This window comes from Thermobia domestica, chromosome 13 (genome assembly GCF_964235325.1).
Source record: "Thermobia domestica chromosome 13, izTheDome1.hap1.1, whole genome shotgun sequence".
Classification (NCBI taxonomy): domain Eukaryota; kingdom Metazoa; phylum Arthropoda; class Insecta; order Zygentoma; family Lepismatidae; genus Thermobia; species Thermobia domestica.
In genome coordinates this window covers 144,765,695-144,782,370 of record NC_137466.1, presented here as the reverse complement: position 1 = coordinate 144,782,370, position 16,676 = coordinate 144,765,695, and the positions used below count along the sequence as shown (strand labels likewise).

General features: G+C 36.4%; 1 protein-coding gene across 1 annotated transcript in view; it reads left to right on the top strand.

The window, feature by feature from the left end:
- LOC145668609 (protein gooseberry-like) overlaps positions 1-16,676 on the top strand; it is a 107,968-nt gene that overhangs the window by 70,221 nt on the left and 21,071 nt on the right. Inside the window, exons 4-6 of the mRNA XM_081736645.1 lie at positions 7,106-7,277; positions 9,926-10,095; positions 13,698-14,067. Of these exons, the coding sequence (XP_081592771.1) occupies positions 7,106-7,277; positions 9,926-10,095; positions 13,698-14,067 (712 nt within the window). The remainder of the gene's footprint in view (positions 1-7,105; positions 7,278-9,925; positions 10,096-13,697; positions 14,068-16,676) is intronic.

Below are 16,676 nucleotides of genomic sequence, written 5' to 3'. Positions count from 1 at the left end.
AAAATAATTTATTCATGTTGGATATGAAATTCTCATCTATATTACTGACCTCACATATGGATAGAAGGCCTTGTGTCTGCTCATATTGTGACGTTTATGATAGGAGAGATCCAATTTGACTTTTGAGTTTTGCGTCCCGTCAGCAGCGAAGCTATGTGAGACTTCAACCTTCAGCTTAAAGTGGGATCTGTCGGGAGTCGAACCCGGGTCTTCCACGCCAAAAGTGTGTACGTTAACCACTTATCCACTAGAAAGCTTCATTTTTTTTTCAAAACCTGGTATATAAGTGCTTGCATTTTAAAACTAGCGCCGAGCAAAATATCAGAATTGTTACAATATGGTGTTCTATGTCGATAGTACCTTACAGCAAGTGTTGGAAATGTCATCTTTATTCCAGACCTCCCTTCATTCTACTCCATTCCAAATGCAATAATGAAATAACAAAGGCACAAAAAATGCACCAACAACATTTTAATTGCTATGTCCGAGGCTGCTTTTAAAATGCATGTACTATAGAAAACATTGTTAAAAGTGGAATAGAAAACAAAATTGTCTGCAAAACAAGACTAACTAGCTTATTATTCTAATGCTTGCTTCCGAGAAACAACAGGAAATCTCATTTATATGCTGCAAGATTCCATGTTGGGGACAGTGGTAAACTTCTGCCTAGGGCCCCAACCTTAGAGGGTGACCCTGGCTAAGGGGCAAAGTTTCACACTTGAGGACGGAACCCTTTGATACACACAGAAAACAATAGACTTTTTGGTCTATGGCCATCCGTTGTTTTGCAGATAAAAAAGGTCATCACATGATAATCAATCTTGTAATTATAAACGTAAAAATTATAACGTAAAAAGGAAATGTAGTTGGTACTGGGTTATTTCATTCCTATGTCGGTTGGTATATTTTCTAAAAATCAAAGTACGTTAAATAAATAAAAAAAAGTAAAGATTTTTTCCCTTGATTACCAAATAGGGACTTCCGATTCTGTTAACTGACCAAAGGTTCTGCGTCCCTAAGTCTGAGTTTTGAGGACCTGCAAGTGTAAATGGGTAGATTCTTCAAAATAAATTTGACTGGATTGAATTTATATCCATTTCATTTATATGCACTTTCTTCTTACCTACTGTGCCGTCAAAAAGATTATGGCCCTTCAAACAACTTTATTACGAGCTGTAATATACACTGAAGTTTTGAGTACAATCAAATTTGAACGTTATTCGTTTTCCTGTTTCACAGAGTGATACAAATATTTTCCTCATTGTCGTACAAAACCCACACAATATCCATACACCTTGTAACCCTGTGTTCACTTCCTCCCCTCCAAGACTTACTCTTCGCGTAAGATTACAAGACGAGATGATGCGTATCTCTCATTATAAATCCCCCCTTTTTATATCCACCCCCTACAGAACTCACTCCCTGTGTTGTCGGCGGCTCCCTGTGGCCAGATTTATCGCGAGGGCAGCAAAGAATCACACCTGTGTCTGCGGGTTTCCGCGAATAATCATCCAAAATAATTTATTTGGTATTCAAAATAGGAGGAGATTATACCCAGGAGGACTTTTTATATGAATATATATATATTTACATTTTTTCTTTTTCGTTCATTTAAATTCTTTCTGTATATAACGTTCAACAAGTGGGTGGGTGGTTTAGGTTTCATGATTACAAATCTTTTGGTGCCGCTTTCGATATCTCGAAAGAAGTTGAAAGGTAATTAAGGCTTTGTATTTTTCTCTCTATTAAATATTTTGACCATTTTTCATGCTTGCACTGTGGGGGACGAGACAAAAGAGGTGGTAATTGAATAAACTTGCTTGTATTTTGGTTACAAGCCGGTTCTTTTCCTTTGCGTAAGCTACATACGCAAGTCAGTATGCAATAATAAATACTAGATATGATTCATAGATGCATAGCGCAGAGAAATGTTGAAACTCGCTAGTCCGAGTCTTGGAGAAATTGAGGATAGTGTGCTTTATTGATGTTGAAGAGCGAGAGCCCCATTGAGATTATAGTATCTTATTGAGATTAGAGAATGCGAGCCCCATTGAGGATAGTGAGCCTTATTGAGATTAGAGAATGCGAGCCCCATTGAGGATAGTGAGCCTTATGGAAATTAGAGAATGCGAGCCCCATTGAGGATAGTGAGCCTTATTGAGATTAGAGAATGCGAGCCCCATTGAGGATAGTGAGCCTTATGGAGATTAGAGAATGCGAGCTCCATTGAGGATAGTGAGCCTTATTAAGATTAGAGAATGCGAGCTCCATTGAGGATAGTGAGCCTTATGGAGATTAGAGAATGCGAGCTCCATTGAGGATAGTGAGCCTTATGGAGATTAGAGAATGCGAGCTCCATTGAGGATAGTGAGCCTTATTGAGATTAGAGAATGCGAGGCCCATTGAGGATAGTGAGCCTTATTGAGATTAGAGAATGCGAGGCCCATTGAGGATAGTGAGCCTTATTGAGATTAGAGAATGCGAGCCCCATTGAGGATAGTGAATCTCACTGAGGTTATTGAGCACAAGCCCCATCGAGTGTAAGGAGCTTTATTGAGATTAGTGAGCGCAAGCCCCACTGAGGATAGTGAGGATAGTTATTTAATTAGTGAGGACGACTCCCATTGAGGTTTATGAGTCTCATTGAGATTAGTAAGCGCTTACTGAGATTTTCTCACCTTTGTATAAATTATTTCATCATTAAATAATTTATTATTTAACTCTTTGTACCTCAATTAGTTTGACACTAAATCATGATTTCAACTCATTTGATTCTACGAAAAAGCTGGAAGTTGCGAATTTTAAAAAATAAATGCTTAGGAACCTGATCTAAATGTTTATTTGTCATAGGTAGAGAATGAAAGTGAAATGATATTCAAAGATGTCGTTTTACATCCAATGATTATCGGTCTTCTAAGCTGAAGAAGACGGATAATTAATGAAATTAAATAATTATGAGAGAACTGATGGAATGAGAATGTGGAAGAAGAGACGAGTGAGCACTGAGAAATGTTATGGACACGATGATGTCCGCCACAATCTCACATGGCCAAGGATCGAATCAGGGCTCCCTCTGACATTGAACCACGGTGCCCCATTCTTAAGATACCTGTACTCTATGCAGAGAGGAAGTTGGACAGTATTGTAATATTAAACTTTATTCATGCTGAGAAGACGGTATTTAATAATTAAACAGTAGGTGAGAAAAGATTATTTACATATAAATAGTACAGGGTGTATCAAAAATTACTTTACAACTTTGAAAACTCATATTGATTTATTTATGTAGCTTACAGACATGTTTTTAGTGTCATTTTGTAGTAAAATATATCAAGCTTTTTTTTTTACACCTTATATCCGAAGAGATTCAATGTGACTTCCATTGCTGATGGGCAATTTGAAGTCTCGCTTGCTCTACAACGTCTCCAGACGTACGGGGACGACCTGAAGATTTATTATATGTTACCCAACATCCAGTTTCAATAAATCAATTATGTTACTGATAGTAGCAAAATAGTAGGCCTACTGGGAGGATCTTGACCATACTTTGTACGAAAATTACGTTGTCGCAGACTTGGATTCTTCAAACCAAAAACTTACAGCTAGCACGCTCGGGACCAGTAAAGGCTGCTATCTTTGCTACAACTCAGTGTTTGTAGGTTTTCATAAGAAAATTTCCCTCAACTGACACAAAATTTTTCCCTTTTCTTGTCAAATTTTCCCTAGTTTGTTAAGAGTTCCAATTCCTATGACAGAACTTATGTGATCAGATTAATTTAGCTATATTAAAGGAAGTGTCAACCACATTTGTTTTATTTATTTGCGTTCTGCTTCTACTTTTTTTTTTTTTTTTTTTTTTTTTTACCTTTTCGGGGCCGCGATGGCTCAGTGGTAGAGCGTTCACCTCTGGTGCTTGAGGTCCCGGGTTCGATCCCAGCCTCCGCCAAGTGAACTTTGTGGTGGACAAACACCGTGTGCGTGGGTTTTCTCGGGGTTCTCCCGTGTCCTCCCACTTTCTTCATTCCACCATTTCACTCATTTCTCACTATCACCGTCTCCTTTAGCCTAACCGGCATAACCGTGGGACGTTAAACTTAAAGATTTCATTTCATTTCATTTTTTTACCTTTTCCTTCACTTTTTTAAACAAAAAATACACACAAATACACCCAGCCAACAATCGGTTTAAATCATGCTTTGAAAAGACCACACCCATATATACCCACATGAAACATACACAAACTATTGCTGGGGCCGCGGTGTCTCAGTGGTAGAGCGTTCACCTCTGGTGCTTGGGGTCGCGGATCCCAGACCCCGCCAAGTGAACTTTGTGGTGGACAAACACCGTGTTCGTGGGTTTCCTCGGGGTTCTCCTGTTTTCTCCCACTTCCTTCATTCCACCATTTCATTCATTACTCATCATCACCGTCTCCTTCAGCCTAACCGGCATAATCATGGGACGTAAAACAACGATTTTATTTCATTTTTCAAACTATTGCTATTTTTTTTGTTTTTTTCTAAAGAACAAAAAAATTGAAGTATTTATAGTGGTCAAACAGTCAACACGAGAATTTCCCTGGATTTTAAAAAAAATTATCAAAATTTCCCTTTTCCAATTTTGTTAAATTTACCTATGAAATTTTCCTAGATTAGGGAAATTTCCCTCAAACTACTAACACTGCTGCAACTGCCGCTAGTGCTTACGGTGGCTTGTTTCTGAACTAGTGTACTACGTGAGTCAAAACTTGATGTATTTTGCTACAAAATGACACCAAAACCGTGTCTCTAAGATAAATGAATAAAATAATATGACTTTTCAAAGTTGTAAAAATTTCTTTTAGATAGACCCTGTATTTTCACAAAGAACTGGTTAGTTAGCACATGTGCCTCGGGTTCGATTCTCAGCAGGGACGAAGTAGTTGTTATTGTTGACTGAATATCATACTCATAAGATAATTGTAGAGCTATCTCAATTAAGAGATTGCGGATTCAGGACTTAAAAGCCAGAAATAATGGCACCGAGAATTGATGCTCTGATTACAGTCAAACGTGCACCATGTATCGCCATTAACTCTATTATTATTTCGAAGAAAATATTTTTCATGGTGTCATGAGTATGACAAAAAGGCTATTTTTTCTTTTTCATTTTTGTAAAATAAGGAACGTGCGCCAGAGCAGTTTTAAAGTGACCTCTTACGTATGGTATCTTACAGATGTTTATTAGAGGATTGACCCGTGCCATTAAGAAAGCGTTAGCACAACGTGCGCTTTCCTTCACGTATTAAAAAAAAAAAAGTGTTCCTTTTTTTCAGCCCCTTCACTTCACTGCTGTCTTTTCTCATATCGTCCGTAATTATATCATGCGATACAGTTATCGGGATTCACCTATATAATCAGTGCAATCAAGATTTTTTCTTTAAAAGAAGAGTGTTGTTGGTTGGTTGGGGCATCATCTCTCTCGCAGATTCAGATTCAGTCCTGGCAATCGTGATCAACAGATTGTAAGGTGGAGGACAATTCCTAGTGGCGATACTTTTTCACGGTATTGGGAGAAAAAAAAGAAATTCCGTCCTAATCAAGATATCTGGCTTTTTTCTTATTTTTTCTCCCTCTTCTCTTAAAGACAACTTACGGATTGTATGCCGCAAGGAAGGCGATGAGGACGACAACATGTCTTGTTTTTCTCTTTTTTTGGAGGGGAAGGAACGTTCTAAAAAGGGGAAAAAAGCGAAAATCACGTTTTTTTTTCCCTTGTAGATGGGAGAATTGCTGCTTCAAGATGGTGAAATGCGGTTTCTATCCTTAGATTCTGCGTCATGCTCCATCTTCAAAAGTGGGTCACTTATTATTCCTCAGCCATAGTAACACACTCCTCTGTCATTTACTGATGTTATTAAAAGCAATATACAGTATTTGCGTGCAGAGGAAGCGCTGTTGCTTTTACAGAGTTTTTTTTTTTTTTTTAACCTCTGTTACAGTGCTCGGAACATGACTCTACATCAACGATTTTCAACCTATGGTTCGCGATCTACTGGTGGATCCTAAAGAAAGTTTTATTGTGTAACGCACATTTCGCATATCAGACGCTGAGTCTACATTTTTTTTATCTTAAATAAATGGGCGAATTATCTGAAATTTCACATTAATTTTTGCATTTTATTTTGATCAAAATAAAGTCTTTGGTTCTAATAAATAACGACTAAGCACAAAAATAAACTTCAAGTATGGTTAGATATTGGATTTCAGTTATATATGTTACGATGTTGTATATTACTTACGAGGTTTTTTTAGTCTCTCTCTCGCTAAAATGGATCTATATAAGACCAAAGTAACCCATGAAAAAATAGCTTAATTGAATAATATTAAATGATGCCCGAAGAAACCTCAAGTTTTAAATGCATTAACAATATACATAAGTACTTTGAAAGAGATAATATCTTGGATACAGGACATGGAGGTAGAACCACATCTATTATTGTATAGTACCATGATGGCGGCCATCTTGAAGACCACCATCTTGGATTCAGATGGGGATACGATCGATAGCTCAGTAGTAGTTGGACAACATCGTGACCGTGGGTTTTCTGGAATATTTCCGTTTCCTCCCACAATTTCGTTCCACTAATTCTTCCGTCATCATTTACTTACTTCAATTATTCATCTCCTTTAGCCTTACAGGCAAAATCGTGGGACGTTAAACTGAAGAATTGAAAGATTCGGATTCAGAATTTTTAATGGGAAGAAACTCATGTGTTTGGAGGTAGCTATTCACCACAAACATACACCTGATGTTATTTCCAACTTATCTATAAACACTTAATATGTAGTTATTACCTTTGTAATAACTGTCTATCAACATACAATTGCCTTTCCAAAATTACAAGGCACCCGATTTCCTTCATAAATGCATTCAAAACTTGAGGTCACTTGAGGCACAATTTAATATTATTCAATGGAGCTAATTTTTCTCATGAGTTACTTTGGTCTGATATGAAACCATTTTAGGAGAGGCGAGACTTTAAAAAAAAAGTCGAAAAATGAGGACCATCTTAATATAATCTCTCCTGTGCTTATTAAACTAATGAATATATTTTTTATCTTTGAAGGAACAAGCAGTGCAGAAGACTCGGATACGGAATCGGAGCCTGGGATTCCTCTGAAACGAAAGCAACGAAGAAGCAGAACCACTTTCACAGCAGAACAGTTGGAGGAGCTCGAAAAGGCTTTTGAAAGAACGCAATATCCAGACGTCTATACAAGAGAAGAACTAGCACAAAAGTAAGTTAATATTTGCTTATATAATCACTGAATTCCTTCTAGTTTCTTTTTATTTCAAATGTTAGCGAATTACTAAGACACATGCTACACAGACATTAACAATTGAATTTTTTTTTTTTAAGGAAGTCAGTCTGGTCTTATATTTAAGGTACTATTCTCCAGCATTTAACTGGTTGGACTAAAAACATCCTGGAAAACTCCTAGTCAAGATTGCCACAAATTGTAAGAACTAGAACGTTAATATTACGATACGGGACAGAAAACCTGTACGATTATTATTTTTTGTTTCAAAATGGATTTATGAAAGGTGGAAAATATTTATTTAACATAAAAATTATCTTATCTGGCAGCTTTCAGAGTTTCATTATTTGCTGTATGATTGCAGAACATTTTGCTTCCATCCAGAATTAAATTAGTATCCTCTCCATTCGAATTTTAAAATGAGGCTCATGGGGTCGCTAGAAGTGAGGCTCCTCAGTTACTTGTCTTCAGCATGTGCAGAAGGTGACGTAATCAGTACCACGTTACACATTGGAACGCTCTCTGAGACGCATTCGAATGAATATAGAACGGAAAATTATTTTTGTCCCAATCGGGAATCGAACTCAGGCCACCCGCTTGGTAGATAAATGTCTTACTGAGAACAGTATCGTAGGCCCAGATCAGAATCGAGACACAAACCATCAAATAATAATAATAATAATAATAATAATAATAATAATAATAATAATAATAATAATAATAATAATAATAATAATAATAATAATAAGGGGTAAAACTGTGGGGAAACGCGGAACTACACAGTTACCCCACTTCCAAAAATTATCTAGGGTATCCCTCCACTTTCTAAAAAAATACGATGGGCAAAGATAGGCAGGGGAGACGGTGTGACGTCACCCGTCCCCATGCAGTTTCAGATCCACTTTTACCCCTGATAATAATAATAATAGAAGTTATCATTTGATATATTTGATTAATACATGTGTGTATTTTAGGGTAAAATTGTTTATAACGTGCAAAGAGATTTTAATGTAATTACGAAGAAGATTTTGAAAGTAAATAAATTTGCAATCAACTTTTAACATAATCTTGAATATTATATTTTCTTTCTGTGTGTATGTATCAGTAAGGGGCGCATCCACATTGTGAGTCCACCGAATACGTACCTCCCCAACTTCGTAAACACAACATACATTTGTACTGTCAGCGACAAAAGTTCTTTGTCTTTGGTAACATTTATTCCGGGAATAGCGGTGGTATGGCTGTAACGTAGCCTACAACTGTGGTGTGGCTGGAACGCACAGAAAAATCACACTCTTTTTAAATTTACTGATATCTGTAAATCTGTACTGATATCACAAATTGTCCTTCTATTCTGAAGTTAATTACGAAACTAATGTCATGAAATGGAAAGAACTTATGTCGTTGACTGTACAGTGTACACTTCCTTAATAAATCTGCATTTGTTCAGCAGAGGAGTGATTGAGGTAGCGTGAAGATTTGGTATATTGCTTCTGTATATTGCTTATATGTATTTGAGACTATAAGCAATATTATTGATCATCTTATGGGCTGTAGAATAATACGATTTAATACTACATAGATGTAGCGTTTTTTAGTATTAGAACCCCATCAAACTTTGGACCCCTCTCAACAAAAATTTTATGATGTGCTACTGCCAGTTTTTTACTTTCTATTTTGCTACATGGGAGTAATTCTACCAAGTTACCAACTCTGACCAAATTTGTGGTTTTTGTAGATTTTGCATGACATTATCATAGTGAAATTCGTACGTGTTTAATGCACAAAGTATGTACCTTTGAGGAAGGAGCTAGTAAAAGTTGAGAAATAACTTGTGTTAAACGAGAGTTCAAACTTCTCGTCAAAATACATTTCTATACCAGGAGAACAAGAGAACTGGTTGTGCGAGAGAGAGAGCAGTATAGAAGGTGGGAAATTCCCTGTATTGTCCTCCACATAAATAAATCCCTGAACATGTGTTGAATATTACCGCACTCCTTGAATACCAAGCTGAAACTTATGAATTGTTAAAAATATGGAAATATATAAATTTGAATTCAATTACAACATTCTAATTATTGGACTACATTTTTTCTCGATTGCTGAAGTAAGAAGGTTGCATTGTCTTTGCTATGTGGCATCGAGTTCGATTACCGAATATGGAGTAATTTTTTAATTAGGAACAAGCTTCAATTAATAATTGGTAGTCATATAAAATGTTGGATATGTTACAGAGAATGTATAAGAAGGGATTAACAGGCCCTGAACTATATATTGAATAAATTTGATAAGATACAGGATGATCCAAAAAGTATGGCAACAGTCAAGTAAAACTGGATCGGTGTACAAAATACGAAGCCAAAGCCTGTTGGTTTGCTATGGTAGAGAGAGCAAACATGGAAGGACATATACAAACCTCGGCAATCATTTAAAAGTCCTCGTCGTATAGGATTTGGATCAAAATTTCTAAATTGGAATTATATGGTATGAAACCATTTTCTAGTATTTTCATATTTTCTGCATTTGGCTGATTCCACATTTTTGGACACCCTGTATGACACAAATATATCACACTGTGGGTCGTTTAGTGGATGGTATTCATAGATGTATTAATGTATTATTTTCAGGACGAAGTTGACTGAAGCTAGGGTCCAAGTGTGGTTTAGCAATAGAAGAGCGAGGCTACGAAAGCAGTTAAATAGCCAACAACTCAACGCGTTTAATTCTATGACGTTACAACCTGCTTTCCCACCCCAGTATGGTGTTCCGGATCCGACTGGAAGCTTCCAAGCACAAGGTAAGTACTATTTTGTTACAAAATGCATGAAATGAATACCTAATAGTACCTTCACATTATCCGTGCATTCCCACGTCCGAATCTAAAAATACATTACAAGCAATTGGGATCTTGACGTGACGTTAAACTCATCCGAGTGTAAAAGAACATCCTGGTCTCCCTGTTAAAACCATCCCAAGAATTAGCAGGGACGACAGGGAAGACATTGAGGAGAGTTTGTTCTGTATATACTGCGTCTGTCCATCATGACCATGTAGTGAAATGGTTTCTAAGCAACACAAGTCAGCGAGTCAGCCGGAATTTTCTTTCTTTCTTTTTTCTCTCTTTTCCTCTCTCTCCATAAAGTCGCAATTCGAATGCTACTTATGTAGTAATTGTAGTAGAAACTTGGTTTCTTACATATGTTGCTTTAAACAGTACCATGAAGTACAGTACAATGAAGATAAAGGCCCGGATAATATGAAGGAACGCCCCTTCACATGTTAAAGATAATTTAAAGAAATAGGGTACAACGTTTGAGAAAGTATATCGAAAATGGTGGGGATTTTATGAAGCATGTTTCGCATTTAGATCAGTGGCGGCTGGTGAATTGTGATGCTAGGCGTTGCAGGAGGAAAAGTCGGAGACACAAGATAGAAATTGGACCCAACAACTAGCCAAAATAACTGTGACGCAAACACTAGGTGACGTATGAAAATAAATAAAATTTTGTGTAAAAGAAAGAGAGAAAACTGTAAATTGCACACTTCTATTCTCTAGGGAAATTTCAGGAATACTGGGGAAATATATTTGGTGCAAACAACATTACTGCCATGATTTGTTCTGTAGACTTAAACCGGGCCTTAACTTCGAAAATTACAACATTATATACTTCTCTAGCTTCTGTATTGCATTCTGTTCTGTATTTTTTCCTCTGTTTTGATTTTTTCCATGTAGATTCTACTTTCCTTGTCCTATCATCATCAACTTGACTTCTTATCATATTTATTTATGTTCCTTTCAAAGTTCCTTAATCTCAATCTCTCCTTTATGTACCTTCAATCAATTTCTCAATCATTAAACTGCTCAAACAAACTTCCACAAGTGGCATTACTTTGTTGAAGAAAGATTCGTAATTAGAGAAGCATATTGTGGCTCTTATTTATTTATTTTATTGTAACAACACAACAGGCGTTCTGCCCATTTACGGTGTTTGTTTACATATATGGTGAAATGTCAGTATTTTTACAAAAGAAAAACATACAGAAATTTTTATTGTTTCATTAATTAATTCAGCTCATCATACTATAAATTCTATTACTAAACATTTTTTCAGACATATTGAATATGTCTATCAATTCACACTTTTCTTCAATATTATTGTAGTGAGAGCTCGTTCTCCATAAAGGGGATTTATACAGGATGTCAGTACGTGCTTTCTTACACTACATGGTACTACTATTGCTCAACCTCGTTCTAGACGTCGGAACATGCAGAAATAAATTAGGACTTAGTTCTATGCAATCAATTTTATTATTTATTATTTTATGTAGAAAAGCTAAATCATTAACATACCTACGTTGCTGTCTTATTAATATGACTGTAGAAGAAGCCGACACTACCTACATAAGAGAATAATTAACTCATAAATACGTGTTTACTTTTTTTTTAAGTCTGCTACGCATGTTTCTTCTTATTTAGGAACTCTGGGATCACTTAGAAAAAGTGTCAGTACATTGGTCAGGCTTCAACATAGCCACATGACTACTACTTTTCTCTTTTAAAATACGGATACATTAATTAAGTGAATTCAGTGCGAAAGGTTCTTGTTCCTGGAAACTCTGGCCGCGTTTCTCGAGCCAAAGCCTTTAACTTCTGGGATAGGAAGAAGCAGATCTAGCATTCGCTCTAACAGTCTGTGCTACAGAATCTGGTCTCGTTGTAAAACTTAGTGATTTTGTAATGGACTTTTTTCTCGTTTTTGAACAGTTTAATGGATTTTACAGTTATAAAAGTTAAAACAGTTATAAAAGTTAAGTCAAGGCCTTGTTTCTTAAGGTATATATGAGAGTGATACAAAGCAGCGTTCTTCACTTAGTTACTACCATTGGTAATAATAATTTTACTAGAAAAAATGGTAGTTGCGCAACGTTGCAATACTAATATTATCCGCCTCTGATTTAGATAATATACTGCTCAGTGTGTTTAACAGTTTTTCTAGATTCCAGAATTTGTAGTCACCCCGTAATTTGTATATATTCTTTTTTTTTTTTTAATTATCTGCATTCAAAAATGAGTTTTGAAGATAACATACTATTGAGATAAATTTGAAATATATTTAAAAATTGACTTTATTTTAGGATATCAATTCTTTTAGGTTGTAAACGTTGTTGTCACAATATATATGAGTTTAACACTATGAGGAAAAATAAGTTGTAAAAATAAAATAACCATTTTACATCTCTATGTAAATACAGATAGTACGTGATACCTTGAACCACATTATGTACTGCAATCAATGATTTGTGAAAAATCAAATTATCGTTATTTTCTTATTCAATTCAGAGAGCAGGAGGGAAGACGGTGGGTAAAGTGGTAGAGCGTCTACCTCCGATGCTTGGGGTCCCTGGTTCGATCCCCACCCAAGTAAGTTTGTGGTTGACAGCATCGTGTCCATGGGTTTTCTCGGGATACTCCCGTTTCCTCCCACATTCTCATTCCACCATTTATTCCATCATCATACACTTGCCTTAGCCTAAGGGGCGTAATCGTGGGTCGTTAAACAGAAAAAAAGGGAATTCAGAGTGCATCATAGTGATGTCCAGTATACGGTCTAAAGCCAATTCTGGTCTCATGATGACTAATGGATATACTGATTTTTTCCCCCTTTAATTCCGTAATCAAGCCCATACGTAGGACAATACAGTAAAGTTTGTAAAATGCAGTTCGTAAGATCAGTTTTTGAAATATAGCGAAAGTAAAAGTTAGCCACTCTTTCTTCCAAAATAAATCTGCAAGTAACCTACCTGCAGTATAACAACACATATCTGTATCTATATTGTACTGTACATACCACAAATGTGCAGTCAAGTTAACGCAACTTGAGAAGAGTTCTCCGGTTCTCCTTGCCTGTTAAAAAAGGTCTATAGCCGACCAAGTGCGCACGTTTAATAGTAGTGATATGTGGTTAGCGCATTGCCTTCTAAGTCTTTTTCTGGTTTTCTACACCGAAGTTTGCTACTTTTGAATCAAAATAGCTTCTTTATTGAGTCACGATGCTGTGTCAGGATACGAAATTCTGTGTTCCGGAAAGTGCTTTTAGTAAAGATTTGTTTTAACAATTATTGCGTGGTAACTTACAAAATAAATAACTAAATAAATAAATAAATAAAAATAAAAATAATAAAAAAGTGGATATTTTTCCTTTCTTTCGTGAAGAAAGCAATCATCTTTTACATCTCAATTTTGCACTAGAGACCAAATAATTTACACATTTTCTTTAATACAAAGAAAACTTAAATAAACTTGTAAGTTTTCCGTCCCCTTAAGTTAAAAGGTCCAAAAAGCATTTATTTGCCGTTGTTAACACGATTTGAAAAACGAATTTCTCTTTTTATTTCCAGGTCACGCTAACAGTTGGACTCAACAAAACAGCTACGGAGCTGCTTTGAACTACAACTCGTACACAACTCCCTCGGCACTCGCAGCCGCAGACCCTGTCAGTAGTGCTACAGGAGCATCCCCATTAAGTTTAGGGGGATCCCCGTCGGCTACAACAGGAGCTGTGACGATGAACCAGTTCCACCAGAGCTACCAACAGGTGATGTCCGGAATCTCTTCCATGTCTAGCAGCCATCACCATCACCATCATCAAGCGCATGAGACCCAAGCGGGCGCGTGGCCTCGTCAGCCACCCAAAGGAATTGAATCGACCAGTGCCGCGGTGGGTGGCTGGACGCCTGGATCCATGTCATTAGCCGCAGATAATTACAGGTAAGATACGTTGAATTTCTTTTATTATTATTTCATGTTTTCTTTTCTTTCACACCAGGTGTCACAGAAGATGTTCCGACACGAAAGGGAGAAAAGGACTACATAATTGAAGGTATAATAGGAATGAAAGATCAGATAAAGATATTAGTGATACGAATAAACTACATTTGTCTCTTTGAGAATGAGTTACCAAATATATTTTTCTTTCATATGCTAATTACATTAGATTTCATTTCTTCGCTCGCTCTTCATACAACATTAAAATATATACGTATAAACATTTAAGATGAAACATATGACAACTGCAGACGCAGAGGGAGAGAGAAAGAGAGGAATTTTGCGGTGAAAATCTGTCGTGTATGCTGGGTGTTTCAGAAAAAATGCCCAATACTTACTATGATCATAAACGGTTGGAGATGAAAAACAAGCAGAGAAAGTTATTTGTAAGGGGCACCATGTTCTCACCATATAACATTTTGGAATGACCCTCCAGAGCCCCATGTTAGAGGAACCTGTGGAGCAAGCAAAACACTCTATTCGATGCGCCCTCTGATATTACTTCATATTCTGTTTCATTCTTTTATCTCCAGTCATTTATGATTCATAGGCACCGGACATTCTTATCTGAAACACTCAGGATATAGACTAACCTACACATGAAGTTTATGCTTCTATTCTCTTAGCTTAGATGGATATAACTCTCTTTGGAAGCAAACCATACAAAATAGACAAAAGGAAAGATTTTACTGGATACCGCAAGTGACAAGTAGCAGCCTACACAGCATCCTAATATTACAAGGTGGTATGACGAAATTAGGCAGCACTGCGAATATCTTGGAAACGAATTATCCAAGATAGATAGTTGTCAAAAAGTATTGGAAAGACCTTAATTCAGCAATGGATCAACAATTATTGATAATGGTATGTACCCGTTTCAAATATAAATAGCCCTCACCACTAAACTCATGTGATCCCAGTTTTCATTCTTGATAATTAAGATTTGAGATTAAGAAATGAACGCTTATACCTTATTTTGAGAGGTCGTATGTTTAGCCTGTAACTGTAAGCATTTCTAAAAACAAAGATATTTAAACTAAGGTTTACTGTTCCTGGATATAACTGGGTAAAATTTACAGTTATGTTTGGGTATAACAAATAGCTCTACGAACCCAAAATATTTTAAGAACTGGTTCTAGCGAACCTGTGCGAACCGGCCGAATAGCACCACTGATTAGACCTATATTACAATTCTAATGTTTTTAATTGCCAAGTAACAAATTCCTTCTAACAACTTGAAGTGTTTTCAGGTCCAGAGATAACGCAGAAAGAATTCCGACACTAACGGGGAAAGAATTACAACAATAACGAAGGAAGAATTCCATTGATAATGGAAAAAAGAATTCCAGCGATAAACGGAGAAAGAATTCCGGCAATAACGAGGGAAGAATTCCAGCAATAACAGATAAAGAATTCTAGGGATAACGAAGGAAGAATTCCGGAGATAGCACCGTTAAATTCACCTGAACTTTTCATAGTTATCATTGACTCTTTTGTCTTGAATATTTTAAGAACTGGTTCTAGCAAACCTGTGCGAACCGGCCGAATAGCACCACTGATTAGACCTATATTACAATTCTAATGTTTTTAATTGCCAAGTAACAAATTCCTTCTAACAACTTCAAGTGTTTTCAGGTCCAGAGATAACGCAGAAAGAATTCCGACACTAACGGGGAAAGAATTACAACAATAACGAAGGAAGAATTCCATAGCGATAAACGGAGAAAGAATTCCGGCAATAACGAGGGAAGAATTCCAGCAATAACAGATAAAGAATTCTAGGGATAACGAAGGAAGAATTCCGGAGATAGCACCGTTAAATTCACCTGAACTTTTCATAGTTATCATTGACTCTTTTGTCTTGAATATTTTAAGAACTGGTTCTAGCGAACCTGTGCGAACCGGCCGAATAGCACCACTGATTAGACCTATATTACAATTCTAATGTTTTTAATTGCCAAGTAACAAATTCCTTCTAACAACTTCAAGTGTTTTCAGGTCCAGAGATAACGCAGAAAGAATTCCGGCACTAACGAGGAAAGAATTACAACAATAACGAAGGAAGAATTCCATTGATAACGGAAAAAAGAATTCCAGCGATAAACGGAGAAAGAATTCCGGCAATAACGAGGGAAGAATTCCAGCAATAACAGATAAAGAATTCTAAGGATAACGAAGGAAGAATTCCGGCGATAGCACCGTGAAGTTCACCTGAATTTTTCATAGTTATCATTGACACTTTTGTCTTGAACGCGCAACCCTAGGCTTTGATCCTCGGTAGGGACCCAAAGAGTCCTCTGTTATCTTGTGTTAAACTTTATCTTATGTAATCTTGATGCTGTAAAGGAACATTAAATAAATAAAAAAAAAAAAAAAAGCTGCTATAAAACACTGGACTGAAATTACGTGAAAGCTTTTCTTACATCGGATATTTACGGTTGATACTTAAAGAAGATGACTGATGTTTCAGCATTCGTCTGTTGAGGAGAAAAACCTTAAGAAATACCAGCCCCGGAATTGGATTAACAACACTGACAATAATAATAACAATT